The sequence below is a fragment of the Pelobates fuscus genome, chromosome 4 (assembly GCF_036172605.1).
Source record: "Pelobates fuscus isolate aPelFus1 chromosome 4, aPelFus1.pri, whole genome shotgun sequence".
Lineage (NCBI taxonomy): Eukaryota > Metazoa > Chordata > Amphibia > Anura > Pelobatidae > Pelobates > Pelobates fuscus.
In genome coordinates this window covers 79,618,383-79,636,867 of record NC_086320.1, presented here as the reverse complement: position 1 = coordinate 79,636,867, position 18,485 = coordinate 79,618,383, and the positions used below count along the sequence as shown (strand labels likewise).

General features: G+C 38.0%; 1 protein-coding gene across 4 annotated transcripts in view; it reads right to left on the bottom strand.

Annotated features, from left to right (window-relative positions):
• The window catches only part of TRPA1 (transient receptor potential cation channel subfamily A member 1), a 94,286-nt gene that overhangs the window by 50,331 nt on the left and 25,470 nt on the right, over positions 1–18,485 (bottom strand). For 3 of the 4 annotated variants that reach the window (XM_063451330.1, XM_063451331.1, XM_063451329.1), the window contains 7 exons: positions 15,422–15,529; positions 13,188–13,296; positions 12,933–13,081; positions 10,741–10,877; positions 8,480–8,528; positions 3,369–3,468; positions 1,030–1,130 (listed from right to left, as the gene is read on the bottom strand). In XM_063451330.1, the coding sequence (XP_063307400.1) occupies positions 1,030–1,130; positions 3,369–3,468; positions 8,480–8,528; positions 10,741–10,877; positions 12,933–13,081; positions 13,188–13,296; positions 15,422–15,529 (753 nt within the window). The remainder of the gene's footprint in view (positions 1–1,029; positions 1,131–3,368; positions 3,469–8,479; positions 8,529–10,740; positions 10,878–12,932; positions 13,082–13,187; positions 13,297–15,421; positions 15,530–18,485) is intronic. The other variant, XM_063451332.1, reaches the window with a different exon arrangement.

The following is an 18,485-nucleotide window of genomic DNA, read 5'->3' as shown; positions in this document are numbered from 1 at the left end:
CCAGGAACAATCACTACTAGAGGGTGTTGTCATGGTTATGATGCTTGGAGTGTTTCTATAACTGATGGTTAACATCAGGATTTGCGACTGTTCATGAACTACAATTCACATAATGCTAAGCCAACCTTTATGGGGTGGTAAGACATCATGTGAAATGTGGTATCCAAACACCTGGAAAGCTATAGCATTGTACTAAATACCTCTTTTACTTAAGTGTACATAAGGACTCGGAAAATACGAGCAGGTTTTTATTTTGTTTTTTTTTGTTACATAGTTACAAAGCTGAAAAGAGACTTGCGTCCATCAAGTTCAGCCTTCCTCACATATGCTTTTGCGGTTGATCCAAAAGAAGGCAAAAAAACCCAGTCTGAAGCGCTTCCAATTTTGCAACAAACTAGGAAAAAATTCCTTCTTGACCCCAAAATAGCAATCAGATGTCTCCTTGGATCAAGCAGCTATTACCCCACTAATTAGAAATTATATCCCTGTATGTTATGTTTTTGCAAGTATTTATCCAATTGCAGTTTAAACATCTGTAGTGACTCTGACAAAACCACCTCTTCAGGCAAAGAATTCCATATCCTTATTGCTCTTACTGTAAAAAAACCTTTTCTTTGCCTTAGATGAAATCTCCTTTCTTCCAGCCTAAATTTGTGACCTTGTGTCCTATGTATAGCCCTGTTTATGAATAGATTTCCAGATAATGGTTTGTACTGGCCCCAAATATTTGTATAATGTTATCATATCCCCTGTCAGGCGCCGTTTTTCCAAACTAAAGAGATTTAAATGTTTTTAACCTTTCTTCATAACTAAAATGCTCCATTCCTTGTATCAATTTTGTAGCTCATCTCTGCACTTTTTCCATGATATCTTTCTTTGTTCTATATATTTGGGTTGATGAATACTATGGCCATTGTTGCCACCCAAGAGTAGTGGAAGTGTGAGTACAGAGCACTGCAGATGTTTGTGTACTAGATATCTCAAATCATATAATCCCCGTAATAATTTGAAAAGTATTAAACAGCATACCTGGAGAAAGTCGCTATTAATATTTTTCAGGCCTCCCGACTGTAGAACTGTTAAATGCAGAAAATTCCTGCCATAATTATCAGTTAGCTTTACATCTGCACCTAAAATGTAATAAAATACAGAATGTTGAGATAATATATGCAATAATGAAAAATTATATATTGCCAATGTAATACAAATACTTATAATTATAATTGAGCCTTGATTGCCTACAGAACAGGCGGGGAGGGTCTATATCTAATAAGAGCATCAACGTGCAGGTATTCTGGGATTACTCATGCCCCGGATTTCTAATCATTTCTTCTACAAAAAAATCTAACAATCCTAATTTCACTATGCTTAAGTACCATTTTAAAGCTAAAAGCAAATGTCGACCATTTTTAAAAATGTGTTTTGTGTATGGACATAGCTAGTACAATCTTATGATGTTACATTATTGCTCAACTATTTATCAGATATTTTCATGGGTACTTTAACAAACGTTCATATTTACACTTAAAGTGAGCCTGTCATACAAAAAAACATTATATAGTCACCAGTAGAAGATGAAAAAATGTATTAGTAAATATATGGGGGTTTTTTACTATACATTTTTCATGAAGATACCAAATCATTTCAATATTATTTGCTTTAGGAGGCCAGTGAGGTTAAAACGACAAGAAACGACTGGAAAATTGATAACGTTCATTTTTTAAAAGGCATTTCATTGTTCTAAGAAGAATTGTATTTGTTCTAGGAAGTCAATGAGACTGGAATATATTGAAATCTTCAGGATGTTTATCCACCTCTCAGCAATGATAAAAAGTATGACCTTCGATAGCTACTGAAGTAATAGTCTTTTGATTAATTGGAGATACATGTATACAATGGCAGTCAGGTTGTGGAGACCGAGTTAGATTATTTAATAAAACTCTTGGAAATCATTTTATAACAATAAAGTCAACATACATACTGAACCTTTGGAACCAATTTACTTAAATTTTAATTGTCTTTAATGGTATTATCTAAGCACAATAAACTAATTTCACATGTGGCTTTTTATGAAAATAAAACTGAAGTATTTTCCAATACAAAACTGTAGGTATAGCCTGCAGTACAGTGCTCAACAATAGCTATTACATAATGAACTAAAATGTAATCAAGATAATTATAAGCAGATTAAAACAAGTATTCTATTGCAGGCTCTTCCTCACATATTTATCAAAGTGAATTTGTTGCATATAATTTATGTGTGATTTCCATTGTTGTAATAAACAATAGCTAACCATGGCTCCCTATGTCATAAAATATATCTATATAAGCTTGCATTTAAGGACCACTATAATGAATCTGTAGTTTTAGTCCTGCATAGTATAATACTGCCATTTACTATATACAACAATGGTTTAATTGCAGGGCTAAACACACCTATAGTATCTGTCTTCCTGACAGCCACTAGAGGTACTTCCACTGCAAGAACTGAGTCTGACTCAGTTCTCTAACACCACCTCCTCTGATGCTTCTTCTAGAGAGCATTTGATTGGAATAATTTTTACTTCTTGTCCCCAATGCTTTTCCATACAAAAAAATTGATTGGACAAGAATAGGAAGAGGGGTTAGTGTGAGTTTGCAGGAGGCGGACAGATTGCTGCATAATAATAATAATAAAAAAGGATGGTGAAAACAGTAGTATTATTTTTGGGACTATAGAGTTTCTTTAACCCCTTAAGGACACATGACATGTGTGACATGTCATGATTCCCTTTTATTCCAGAAGTTTGGTCCTTAAGGGGTTAAACAAACTTTTGCTGGAATCTAAAATAAATCAAATGCTTTCACATGTATTAATGTTTTCACAACAATTCTAAAAAATGCCGTATTATTCACCAAAATTATAGCAAATCAAAATTGAATAGCAAAACTGAGGGCAAAATAACTATTTGCCATTGAAATACAAATTGAAATAATTGCGTAAAAAAAAATATTAGTTTCCTTTTGGACAGAAGACAACAAAGAAAATCCATTTCATATAAATATAATTTGGTGTTAAAACACCGGTATTACAGAGTAAAAAAATGTTAATGTTAGTAAAATGTTATGAGATTCAGTTGTAAAATGATGCTTCCATGAGAAGTATAAAAAGTCCCATCGGTAGTTAATACTGAGAAGTGCATTTAGGATATCAGAGGGGATCACATGAATTATTTAAATATGTGTCCGAATTGATAATAAGAACTTCTCATTTTGAGACATTTTGCAAAAGGAAAACTCCAGAAATACGATGTTGCGCTTTACTAAAGGTATATTTGAGTTAGATGTTTTTTTGAATCTGGAATATAATGATGGATGTTAGACTGTACCTTTTGCAAGAAGAAAATTTACAGTATTCCAGGCAGAACAAGATGTGGCTAACACAAGAGGTGTTCGCATCTCGTTATCCAAACTGTCAATATTTGCTCCCTGTAAATAAAAAAGAGTTGAGCACACAACATAAGGACAAAGAAACAAGGCACGTGCTTCCAACAATCAGTCCTCAGCATGTAAATGGAGAGATCTACGATTACTAATGGACTATTCATTTTGCAATGTACTCTTAGATACTGTATACTTTGTGAGTTACACATGGACACAGTGGCAATGTGAATCATGATGCATGAACGCAAGATGAAAATACAATAGCCATGTACACACAACTCAAAAAGACAGACACAATGAAATAGGCTGTCTATTCATTTTACTGTACGAGACGATTTGGCAGGACAGACCATTATTCCACCTGTTTACCTGTTACGTGAATGTTTCAAGTGTACATATTCACAGAGAAAGGGGAATTAGCAGGTGCATAGAAATAGCAAATACATACAGCACGACCAGTAGACTCACCTACTCAAGATTTATTAAAAATCACAAGTGCACCTCCAGGGTCCAACACTGTAGCAATAAACCACTTAAATCATTTTATACCAAGAACCATGACCACTTCACTGATTTCACACAGTGCCTGAAATCTGAATGTGGAGCTTGCCACTATGAAACACAGCATGTAAAATGAAAATGCTTTTAGCTGCCAGAGGTGTAACTCCATCTACCACAGGGGCATTAGAGCATGACTAGCTAGCCTGGAAGAGTTCTAAGTTAGCTAATGTTAGTTCTGTGCTTAGTTGGCATCTGTCACCAGCACACATAACATGCTGGCAGCAGACATCCAATAGCGGCACAGCCCACACATTCATCCTGCTCAAGTCTTTCCCTAACCGGTCCCTCCTGACACTTTCCCCTCCAGCGCTGGAGAATTACATTACTAGCGGAGGGCTGCTGAAACGGCAGTAATGGGTTTATGTGACACATTTAAGGCCAAAGTGAAAACATAGCTGATTTGGAGGGATTTTCCAGTTCGGCATTTTGACCTTAAATATCAAATTCACTTTTTAATTCCCAACAATTCTCACTTTAGTGAATAATCACTAAAAGTGTAACCATCCATAGTTTCTCTGCATCTTTTTATTTTTATTCTATATTAATAAATAACGTGATGTAAAATATTACACTTTTTATAGCAGAAATAGGATTTCATTTTAAGAATTACGTTTTTATAAGTTCACAGAAAATACAATAATGTTATACTGTTTCACATGTACACAGAATGACATATTTTTAGCCATCGGTACCAAGTTCTAAGCTTTTTGTTGAATAAACAGACAGTTTTGGTTAATGATAAAACTACACACTATAAAACTAGCTGAAACAGGAAGGACACGCTGTAATTTAGATTGTTTTGTTTAACCTATTTAATTAGACCTCAATAAAATGGTTTGTAGTAACCATGGCATGTGTAAGATATTGCCTAATGAGTTCTTTGTGTACCTTTACAGGTATCATTTTCAGAAACACTATTAACATTTAATGATCAAATTGTGACATGTGTAATACTGCGTATTTGCTATTGGTGTTACCAGTGATGAATCTGTATGAAAGCTATGCACATATTCATCTAATAGTTAATTAGCTAGATTTTCACAACTTTGCAGAGACGATCTCTTCCCTTCCCTTGGAGAAAAAGCAATTATATGATTAACATATGAGCAATTGTTTTTGCTTACTCTTCAAGAAATATTTGGCTTGTAATATGTTACATTGATCCACCTAATAAATATCCTGGGGGTTATTCCCTAACCTCTCAGTTTTAGCTAAGTAAACACTGGCAGTGGGTTTAATATGGTGAGGTACCAGACTTCTTCCCTAGAATGTTATCCTCCCTACTTATACTACATAGATACTCCCTACTTACCCTACATTATTTCTGTCATGTGTCCCTAAAGGGTTATCTTATTAATCCTACATAGATACCCAAACAATACAGAGAGCTAAGCGTAATATAAAGATGACCATACAATAAACCAAGCTGGGCACAATATGAAGATATCTATAAAATACATAGAGCTGACTACAATACAGAGATAGCCATACCACAAACAGAGCTAAGATAAAACAGAGATATACTACACAGAGCAGGCACAATACAAATATACCTATACAATACACAGAGCAGGGTAGATTACAGAGATACCCTTACAACAGGTAGAGCTGAGTAAAATATAAAGAAATGGCACACAGAACTGGGCACAATAAAGTACCGATAACTATGCCAAATGACGATGATCATTGTGATGGATTACACAGAGCGGAGTACAATAAGGAGATACCTTTAAAGGACCACTATAGTGCCAGGAAAACACACTTGTTTTCCTGGCACTATAGTGCCCTGAGGGTGCCCCCACCCTCAGGGCCCCCCTCCCGCCGGGCTCTAGGGGGTGGAATGGGTTAAATTTACCTCTTTCTCCAGCGCCAGGCGGGGGACTCTCCTCCTCCTCTCCTCCTCATCGGTTGAATGCACATGCGCGGCAAGAGCCGCGCGCTCATTCAGCCAGTCCATAGGAAAGCATTATCAGTGCTTTCCTATGGACGCTGGCGTCTTCTCACTGTGAAAATTACACTGAGAAGTGCGGAAGCGCCTCTAGCGGCTGTCAATGAGACAGCCACTAGAGGCTGGATTAAGCCTATTATAAACATAGCAGTTTCTCTGAAACTGCTATGTTTATAGAAAAAAGGGTTAAACCTAGCTGGACCTGGCACCCAGACCACTTCATTAAGCTGAAGTGGTCTGGGTGCCTATAGTGGTCCTTTAACTATTCTACACAGCTAGGATCACTGTAATTGATTACATAGAGTTGCACTACAGAGATCCCCACACAGTACATCTCTGTAAAATAATTTAGCTATATTTCTATCTTCCTAACCTTCTCTTAGCTCTACCTTACATGAGCTCGTCCTCAGTAGTGCTCCTGCTATGATAACTTTAACATTCTATTAAATATTGCTGCTGATATGAAACGTCAGCTACTCCACTATCTCTCAGCACACCGTGTGCACATGGTTAAAGCATCACGTTACTGATATCCTTTGCAGCTGGCAATATAATTTTCACCAAGCTTTGCCACTGCCACAGCCTGCAGTGCCAGGTAGGCTGCACTCTTCTGGGATTATTATGTCATATTTTACGTTCCTGTTGTTACAATTGAATCTGCACTATGTTTGAATATGTTATTATTTAGGGTGATCACTGAAAGCTTGATTAAATCACAGGCGACTTTTAAAATGTTTGGTAGTATTTAAAAAGTTTTCGTAATAGAGTAAGCATTAGCCCTTTACTGTATATTTGGAAAATGGAAGTGCACACTTTTTGCACACTAATTATTGCATTTTTTATGTTTTATGTCACAAATGATATTTTTGGTTGCTACACATGGTAGAAAATAGCACTCATTTTTGTGTTATTAGCACTTTATATAATATTTAAATTGATTGCTAAATATTACATCACCCTTTACATTTTATATTTTGCACTAGACCTTTTTCAGTATCTATCAGTGTTGATGACATCACTATCTCCCCATCACACCAAGTGAGCTGCAAGATATATTTTAAATGTTATTAAAACCACCATGACCACTTCTGCTTTTTGAAACACAGCTTGAAACACTGTATATTCAATGTAATTAGCGCTGGATCTCAGGTAGTTAAAACATACTTGAGGTTTACTTATGAAGCGTTCGAGAAGGGGAGACATAAAGAATAATGCCCAATTTAAAAAAAAATATATTCATAAGGGTTGGAGTAACCCTTAAATAACTTACATTTTACATATTCCAAGATTTTCTTCTCAAAATCTCATTTAGTGGCATATCCCACGCTTTTATTTTATAAAATCAAATTACCGGTAAGTGTAAACTTGGATTACACATGTACAGAAAACAAGCAAGTGGATTATAAAATATTTCCATTATGAGCCACTGCCTCTATAACTACACACAGTTCCCTGATTTCCAGACTGATTTCCAGACTGCAGATAGTTCAGTAATGAGATTGCAAAATATAAAAACTTTGGGTATGCTGGTTTAGTCTGATGAAATCTAATTTCCTCTTGGCTTCTATGCCAGGCGCATAACTTTCTAATTGGATAAAATGTATACAAATGTTTTTTCATTTCCCTTTTTTTTTTTTTTTTTTTTAATTGCCCAATTCAAGTTTATGTTTGTTTTGACTGTTCGGACTGTAATTTTATTTTTATTTAAATGGACACTATAAACAGAATATCATAGCCTTCCTAAAAAAAAAAGTGTTTATCTCCTGCTCTGCTAACTGAACTTATAATCACACACGACTGCTGTAGGTTCTAGCAGGCACTTAACAGAGCAGTAGATAAGACATTCAAAATTAAACACACTGTGCAATAAAGGAAGCTAACAAAATGTGGTTTCTTTTTCAGGAAGTGTGTAGGCAGGGTAGGTGTTGGCTTTGGCTACATAAGCAAAGTGGTCTGACTGCTGAATGGCAGAGAACCGAGCAGTGAGACTGCAGGGGCAGAAGCTATAAACTAAATTCCCTTAATTTTTTTGGTATGTTCCAACCCCCACGCCCCCTTAGTTGTCCTTTTTTTTCCCGATATTAAGCTTTTTTTGGTAAATTATAGCCTGTATAACCTGAAGGTTGACAAAAGGTGGAGCTTTAGTCAAGCTTCATGGCCTCTTTCAATATTGCGTATCTTCAGTGAGCGGGACGACAATGGAACTCTGTGTTCAGTCAACACCAGTCCATTGGACAATTTGTGTGTGCGGTCATTTGACATGCATGCCATGAGAAGGGCAGAACATGGAATTCTCTGCTCTGCCATCTTAGGAGCACAAAGGAAGCGGCAATCTGAGGGAAGACCCAGCGGGACCGGCACAACATTAGAAAAGATCAGTTGCACTGGTCATGGGGACTAAAAGTTTTTTTTGGTCAATTAAAACGATAATAGTTATGCACACATAACATTTATATTAGCATACCAAAATATGTACTAAAAATATACTATTAAAATATGATTCTGCATGTACTATATATCTGATAAAATAATTGAAATTATATTTACCATTGATAATAGATACTCTGCCAGTTCAACATGATCAAACAATGCAGACCTGCCAAGTAACAGAAAATGTATAAACGTTTACTTTGTTTACAAGATACATCAAGCTATTGGCAACCTATAAACAAATGTTTATATTATCTGAATGTTATATTAAATGGCGCAATATTACAGTTCACTTCTATGCTGTGTGGTCTTTCATTCAAAGCATTACTACATTAATAATTGGCACATGTAGCAGGTTTGTGCACTTAAAATATTTGTGTTTATTTTGCAAAATACAGACTAAAATACCAGTATTCTATAAATTACAGGCTAATTTTGTCTAAAATTTGCAAATAAGGGTTCAGTTCCCTACAATTCAGTGTTTAATAAGTAAAACCCATTGAGTAAATTGAAGCAATATACTGTAGAACAGCTTAATGTGTCTACATCTTTCAAGTGAAACCACCTGACAACATTGGGTTACACCTGAAAAGCAAATATGAAGCAGAAAGATAACATAGTAAGGGGATAATCTCACAAATGCACACCCTGACACACAGATGCACATACACAGATGCACATACTGATACACAGATGTACGCGTACACACATATACACACCCTGACAAACAGATGCACACTCAAACAGACACACACACACATATGCATACGCTGACAAATAGATGCACATGCTGACAAACAGATACATACACACACACACAGATATACACACACGTACACACCTTGACACAGATGCACAAACTGATACATACACACACACCCTGACACAGATACACACTAAATGCAGTGTTTAACACTGAAGCACTCAGTGCAAAAGGGACACTGCACCCAGACCAGTACAAAGAGCTGAAGTGGTCTAGGTGCCTATAGTGTCCCTTTAAGCTATCAGCATGGCATATTATGTCATACTGTTTAATAAAAAAAAATCTTTTCAGTCTTCATAATTAGGGTGGCAGTATGAAATCATCACTGGGTTCTTTTGTATAAAATTGCTTTTAATCAGACATTGTTAACCCCACATTTTTTTAGAATAATAATACAATGTTATATGTTCTATATGTTGTTGTTTTTTTGGTCAGCCTTGTTAACCGCTGACACTAGTGAGGTGGGGGGTGGAGGGGAGTGCATGTGGTACAGGTATTGATGCGTAAGGAAGGATTGGAGAATGGAAACACGATCTGCAAATGCTAACAGGGCTATTAACTAAAGTAAGAACTGTCGAGTATTCAAAGTGGATTTCAAATTTAAGGTCAAAGTAATTAATCTAGAAGCATAGCTATTTTGTCCTCAGACTTAAAATTCACTTTGAATTCCAGACAAGTTTCACATGAAATGCCCTGTCAGAGTTGTTGTGTTGACTAACAGTTAATACAAAATTAGTTAAAATATGTCTAATGAGAAACAAAATTAAAATCCATTACTATGGTACACATATGTTATATGAAGAAGTAGAACTGTTAGACATCAATCAACCACCCATGGCTCCATCTATTAGGCTAGAACCTGTTTTCCTGCACTATATGTAACATACTAGGATGAATGGGAGCACATATTTACAAATAAAGATAACTTCATACTCAGACAGAACACAATCTGAACAATGTAAATCTAATTTGTCCATTTCCTTTATAAATTAATATGTTGGCTTTTTGGTTGACGGACAATTCCTGAAAGATGAACTAGAATGGAGCAGAAGTATTAAATATACAAATATAGCATTCATTAATTTATTAACTACTCTATAAATCAAATAATAACCCTCTTCTAATTCACTTTTCCTGCTAGCACGGAGCAGTATACTAAATAATGACAAACATCTGTCTCTGCTTACATCATTTTGGGCTATTTTACAGGAAATTTAAATGACATTTATTTTGACAAAGCCTCGCACAATTGATAGTGTCCGGCTTTAAAACGGATATTTAGCCCTATTCGCTTAATGTGCTACGAAGAAAATTACATTCTTTATTTGTGATGTGATGATAAGAAATGTTGAATAATATTAAATATTACCATTTGTATTAATGGAGCATTGTAGAACTAATATATGTCCAACATTGAAAGGGAAATATGATTCTATTCTCAAATACATTCAAAATACGTTGTTTCTACTGTGTGTGGCGGCTGAGAGCTGCACTAAAACTGCTTCATTAACCTAAAGTTGTTTTGGTGCTTAGAGAATCCGTTTAAGTCAAGACAAATTACTTCTTTCCTTCAAAGACCTATAAGTTATATATGATCAAAAGCCCTTCTCCTTACTTGTGTAGTGGTGTCTCGTTATTGCCATCAGGTAGATCAATAACATTTTTATCACCTTTGTACGATGAAATCATAAACTTCACAATTTCTGTTGCTCCTTGTGTGGAAGCAAAATGAAGGGCTGTTGCATTATCGTTCTGAAAATGTAAACCAGAGTTATAATTCAAGACCTATAAGGATATAAACCTTTTGTTTTTACTTAAACTCTACTAAGTCTTACTGTGTCTGCTGGTCTCCCTAGATATATTCTGTCTATCTATCTGCCTGTCTGTTTGTCATAAGATGAGCACTCTCAGCCAATCAATGAATTTCTATCTTGTACAAAATTAACATTTTGCATCGAAAAGGCCAGAAGCAGCAAGGACAGCTAGCAGAACTTATGTAAATGTCAACATAGAAACATAGAATGTGACGGCAGATAAGAACCATTCAGCCCATCTAGTCTGCCCAATTTTCTAAATACTTTCATTAGTCCCTGGCCTTATCTTATAGTTAGGATATCCTTATGCCTATCCCACGCATGCTTAAACTCCCTCACTGTGTTAACCTCTACCACTTCAGCTGGAAGACTATTCCATGCGTCCACTACCCTCTCAGTAAAGTAATACTTCCTGATATTTTTAAACCTTTGTCCCTCTAATTTAAGACTATAGCCTCTTGTGGTAGTTTTTCTTCTTTTAAATATAGTCTCCTCCTTTACTGTGTTGATTCCCTTCTTGTGTATTTAAATGTTTCTATTATATCCCCCCTGTTTCGTCTTTCCTCCAAGTTATACATGTTAAGATCCTTTAGCCTTTCCTGGTAAGTTTTATCCTGCAATCCATAAACCAGTTTAGTAGCCCTTCTCTGAACTCTCTTTAAGGTATCAATATCCTTCTGAAGATATGGTCTCAAGTACTGTGTACAATACTCCAAGCAAAGTCTGGCCAGTGGTCTGTACAATGGCATGAGCACTTCCCTCTTTCTACTTCTAATACCTCTCCCTATACAACCAAATATTCTGCTAGCATTTCCTGCTGCTCTATTACATTGTCTGCCTACCTTTAAGTCATCAGAAATAGTCACCCCTAAATCCCTTTCCTCAGATGTTGAGGTTAGGACTCTATCAAATATTCTTGGATTTTTACGCCCAAGATGCATTATCTTGCACTTATCCACATTAAAATGTCAATTGCCACAGCTCTGACCATTTTTTTAGTTTACCTAAATAATTTGCCATTTGGCTTATCCCTCCTGGAACATCTGTTGCAGATTTTTGTATCATCAGCAAATCATCAGCAAAAAGACACATCTTACCATGAAGACCTTCTGCAATATCACTAATAAAAATATTAAAGAAAATGGGTCCAAGTACAGATTACTGAGGTACCCCACTGGTGACAAACCCATGCTTCGAATATACTCCATTGACTACAACCCTCTGTTGCCTGTCACTCAGCCACTGCCTTACCCATTCAACAATATTGGAATCCAAACTTAAAGATTGCAGTTTATTGATAAGCCTTCTATGTGCAACTGTGTCAAAAGCCTTACTGAAATCTAAGTAAGCAATGTCTACTGCACCACCCTGATCTATAATTTTAGTTACCCAATCAAAAAAATCAATAAGATTAGTTTGGCATGATCTCCCTGAAGTAAACCCATGTTGTCTTTGATCTTGAAATCCATGTGATTTTAGATGTTCAAAAATCCTATCCTTAACATGGTTTCCATTACTTTCCCCACTACTGAAGTAAGGTTTACTGGACTATAGATGCCCGACTCCTCCTTACTATCTTTCTTGTGAATGGGCACAACATTTTCTAATTTGCAATATTTTGTGACTACTCCTGTTAAGTAGTGCAACTTTTAATTAATCCCATTTCTCCTGGACTCCATTTACACTGCTCCAGTCTGATTATGACTCCTTTACACATATTCTAATTTTAGAAAAGTCTAACATTTTTGTTTTTGTGTGGTATGACTCAGTCACTGTTCTTATATTAAACCACACTGACTGGTGGTCGCCATATCCTAAACTTTCACCTACAGTCAAACTGTGCTAAAATGGTACAACATATTATGGTGAGTCAGGAACTCGGCACATAAAAACCACCAGCACTCTTTCTATCGTGTAGCATATTTAAAACATGAATATAACAATTTAATAGTATATAATAAAGTGTAAAAATTGTTGTGGGCATTATTACAACTACCTGTTTGAGATCAATTTTGGCACCATATCCGATGCAAGCTTTCACCATTTCCAAGCCTCCATTTTGAACAGCAATATGAAGAGGACTACTTTTCTCATTATCTGTGAAATTAATCATGCCTTCAATGGTGTATCCAACCTCTTGACCTGATCAAGAAATTTATGACAGAAGTCATTATAAAAACAGTTTTGGAGTTGGTAATTTTTAATTGTTTCCAATCAGGAATACTACATTAATTCTGGAAATAATTACCTTTCTTTAAAATGAGTTCTAGGCATTTTATAGACCCAGAACAAGCTGTCAAGTGTACAGGGTAATATCCCAGTTTGTTTTGTTTACAGATCTTTGCTCCACGTTTAATCTGGAAGAATATGAGAGAAAGAGAAAATAAAAAGAGTAAGATGTGGTTTCTGTACATGTTTTGTTTTCTTTAATCCGTGCGCCTGGTTGGTTGGTCATACACTTAATCTTTAGTATAATGTTCCTAAAGACTATTTAACAAGAAAGTGTCCTTTTAAGTTATATCTAAAACCAGCTTGCAAAAACTACAGATCTCTTACCTGCTGCCTTTGGAAGCCCTCCTTGTTTAACCCCACCCAGACTTTATGTGACTGACCAATCACAGACTTTTCAATGCAGCTAAATGAGAATTTTTGGAAATGTAGGTTCTCTGGGCAATTGCTGCCTCTAGAGTTAAGTGCAATTAAGCTACCGTATTTATTCGAGTATAACGCGCACACGTGTATAACGCGCACCCCTAATTTTCGATTAAAAATCGGTATAAAATTTTATACCGATTTTTAATCTAAAATTAGGGTGCTTGTTATACTCGAATAAATATTCGAGTGGGTGCTCGATAATACCGACCGCCGGGCTCATTACAAGCCCGGCGGTCCTGGGGGGGCGGGCAGCAAGCGTTTACTCACCTCCGTGCAGCTCCTCCAGCTTCCCAGTGTAAATCTCGCGAGACCCGCGGCCAGCTCTGACGACGTCAGAGCGTCAGAGCTGGCCGCGGGTCTCGCGAGATTTACACTGGGAAGCTGGAGGAGTTGCACGGAGGTGAGTAAACGCTTGCTGCCCGCCCCCCCAGGACCGCCGGGCTTGTAATGAGCCCGGCGGTCCTGGGAGGTATATTTATTAGAGTATAACGCACACCCCTAATTTTAAATTAAAAATCGGTAAAAAAAATTGCGCGTTATACTCGAATAAATACGGTAAGCAAACCAGAAAGTAACAGGATCTGTTGTCTGCTTGAAAAGCTAAAAGTGTCAATATTTATTCAAATCTGCACTTTTTGTAAAATAAAAAAAAATACGATACACTCTTCACACATAAAGCTTTTCAGGAAGCTAAAGTGCTTTATGGGTCTGGATTGTCCCTTTTAACATGCATTGTCAGGCTACAGTAGTCGTAGCATCACTTCCTTAGAACTGGGAAACCCAGGTTTGAATCCTTGCGTCAGATGACCTCATCAGTAAATGTTGACACCTAACAATATATATCTGGTTACCTTAAATCCTCATTTATTGCTAGCTTGAGCAGGGCCTTTTTTTATATTCCCTGTCTATTACAGTAAGGCACTGCTGAAAATGCTGATGCTATATAAATGATAATATAAATAATAAAAAGACATGTGGAGGCAATTTCTCTTCATTTATATATATGTGGCTGACAAGGTTCCTTTAGAGCACAGTTCATAAATATCTTAAAAGGATGTTATATCACCCAAACAACTACAGCTTAATGTAGTTGTTCAGGTGTGTATATTCAGTCCCTGAAGGCTCTTTAATGTAAACACTCTTTTCTGAGAAAAGGCAGCGTTAACATTACTGCCTAGGAACACCTCTAGTGACAGTCACTCAGAAGGCCACTAGAGGTGCTTCCTGGGTCAATGCTGCACTATCAGCTACTAGAGGTGCTTCCTTGTTCAGTGCTGCACTATGTGCAGCACTGACGTTCAGCATCTCCACACTCTGCATAGAGGCACTGAACATTCCTCATAAAGATGCATTGATTCAATGCATCTCTATGAAAAGATCCTGATTGGCGCAGTGTGGCATTTTGCAGCACATGCGCAACAACCTCCGATTGCTTTCCTATGGGAAAACATTGGATTTACTGAGATCATCAACCTCCGATTGCTTTCCTATGGGAAAGCATTGGATTTACTGAGATCATCAATTTTGATGATCACAGGAAAAGAAACCCGTGCAGCGCTGGAATAAAGGTAAGTTTAGACCTTTTTAACGGGGGCACGGGGGTTCCTACTATGTAAAATGTGTTTTTAACACTACCTTGTCAGGAATACACATATATACTCCTAGCACTATAGTGATCCTTTAAAAAGAGAAATGATATGAAGAATGTTCTTAATAAAGCTTGCAACATTTGTCAAGATTACAGTAGTTGGGTCTCCCTCCAACCTTTCCTCAATTCTATAGAATAACAAATAATATAAGTGGACTAATACATTTTTATTTACTCACCAGTAACGACAGAGCTTCGTGATTATCCTTATAACATGCCAACATCATGGGTGTATTCCCAAGATCACCTTCAATATCAATTTGTGTAGTAGCATGATTGGCCAATTCCTAGACAAGTACAACACAAGATTATTAGATATTTCAGCTTATTTAACCCCTTAAGGACACATGACGTGTGTGACACGTCATGATTCCCTTTTATTCCAGAAGTTTGGTCCTTAAGGGGTTAAAGGAACATTCCATGCAAAATAATAAACTTTACTCTTCACACGGGTTATGGTTCAAAACGTTGCCTCTCCATGCCATCTTTTTATTACAATTGAAAAAATTTGCAAAAAATGATGCAGATATAAACCAACCCCTTAAGATGTGATAAAATGGAGGGAATGTATACTTCCCCATGCCATTTACATTTCTATATGGTGTGTCCTAAATGACTTTGTTTTTTTAAATAAATCATTTTGAAAGTAGCAAATATGCACACCAAGTAGATTCAGTCATACAACAACATGAGAGGTCATAGAAACAGTAAGAGTTTATGCAACACTAAACAATGAGCTTTGCAGACTTGCAAGATTCTGGTGCTTACTTACAAGTCCCTACATAATGCTGCTCCAACCTACCTATCCTCCCAATTACACAGATATGTTCCGTCAAGGCCCCTGCGCTCTGCCGAAGACCTATGTCTATCCGCTGTCCGTACTCCTACCTCTGATGCTTGCCTTCAAGACATCTCCAGTGCTGAACCTTTTTTGTGGAACTCCCTTCCCTTCTCTGTTAGACTTTCACCCAGTCTCCACTCCTTCAAAAAATCTTTAAAAACTCACTTGTTCCCCTACCCCATAGGTGGCGCATCTGAAATGCCTGACTGCAACGATCCCGGTGTGAGGCCCCAAGCCTCAACACCTCCTTGACACCAAAATCTACCTCGAGAATAGCCCACACTTTTTTCATACCCCGTATACCACCCAGGCCCACCATGGCGATTGGGGCTGTGTGCCTGTCACTGGTGCCCCCGTGGTGATGGGGCGTAGTTGTAGTGGTTGGTGCCCGCTTCCCCCAATCCCCTCCTCCCATACATCCCTGGACTCACCTCCTCAATGGTTTAGGCTTCCTGACACCCCGACCAGCAGCACAGACTCTGTGATGAACAGGGTCCTATCCCACATGGATGGGAGAATTCTAACCTTTTGTCATCTCTGGACTCAAATTACATTTCCTAACTAGATGTTTGCTAATGGTGTATATACTGTGAAGAGGCATTCCCAGCACATATCCCTCCATATCTTAGTATACACAACTATGTTACCCTGCACGTTTCGGGTGGTTATGGGAATTCACACAAATCCATAATGTACCGGGGAAAGTAAATTATTATTTATGTTCTCTGTTCTTTACCTCTACAAAATGTGTCACTGTACAAGCGAGAGCTACCTTAGTGTGCCATAGGACAATGGATACTGCAGGAGTGTATTTTTCATCTTGAACTGTGCAGGTGTTTATGTGTAGCAATCATTGTGAAATGTAGGGAGCAACACAATTGACATAGCAGTATCTGACTGAACAGGGGACAACGGAAAACCAGATGCTTTGTAAATATGTTTGGTTCTCTTGAAAATGCCTGGAAAACGGAGGCACACATTAACCTGGTGGCTCGTGCAACCCACTGCAGCACGAGTTTCAAATGTATAATTTGATAGTATTTCAGATGCAGCAGAAAGGGGTGTATTTGGAGTATGTATGTGTATATCTGCACTTTTAACTGATCAAGGTGCTGCACTCAGGGGAAGGAGTGGGGGCAGATATTGTTGTCCCCCCTCCTATTCCCCCCAGCCCCTGACACCATGCATGATGGCCCCTAGCAGACAGGGTCTTAGTCCTCATTTTTTTGCTGCTGACTTTTAGCGTAATGTTTTCTTTTTGTTTAATGGTTATGCTGTTGCTTACTAATATCATTTGTTATACCTGCATTGAAGTTGGCTGTCCATGAACCTCAGTCACCTGACAGTTCTCACACTGGTGATGTCTGGGACTCATGCACTTCCCTCGATCTGGCAAGGAATAAGACCAGATATGCTGTGCAGGTACCTTTAGTACCTGCTTCACTTCACCTTCTTCACTTTCTTCCTACCTTCACCCTCTTTCTCCTTTACCCGTCCCTCCCTGCCTGGTCGGTCGCGAAACCAACTCACCCTCACCTAACACCCCTCTCAGGGCAACACATCTTGGAGTGGCGGGTGGGCGGGTCACTTGGAGGAGATACGATGGCCACCTCATCCTCAGACACCCGCTGCATATCCCACATGCCACACCACGCAGCCTGTTAATTCTGCCTCATGACACTAAAAATCTTCTCCCTTAACGTAAAGGGTCGTTACCCTCAACAAACGAGGCTTAATGCTGAGAGAAACTAAATGCCTGAACCCAGACAGATTTCCTTCAAGAGACTTACCTCCCAGTCACGGCAAAACTCTCCCGAACGGATTATATCTACAATGCCGCTTTCGAGGCCAGAACGTTTCGGAAACGCTGTGGAGTAGCCATACTGCTCCACAAACGATGCCCACTCCAGGTCTCTCGCAATATCCCAGATCCGGAGGGCCGATACCTGTAGTTCACGGGTTGTCTACACTCTCAAACCACCTGCTGAACATTTATGCACTGAACACCCCAACCCCTGACTGTTGGGTTAAACTAACGCATACAGTCAACTCCCTACCCCCTGGTATAATCATAGTCGGAAGTGACTTAAACGCCCTGGGATCCCTCTCTCACATGGACTAGGCAGACAGGACAAGCTGCTCGATAATTTTATCCGATAGACAGGACTCATTGACACATGGAAAGCACAACACCCCGACACACGCGATTACATGTTCTACTCCGCCCCACACAAAACTTATTTGAGAATTGACCTGTTCCTCAGGAATCACACCGGGGTTCCCAAACTAGCTAAAACAGAAATAGGCTTCATCACATAGTAAGACCATGCCGACTATCTAGCTGGACAAGATCAGCTCATCCATGCCACGGACATGGAGACTAAACACCTCCCTATTAAAAG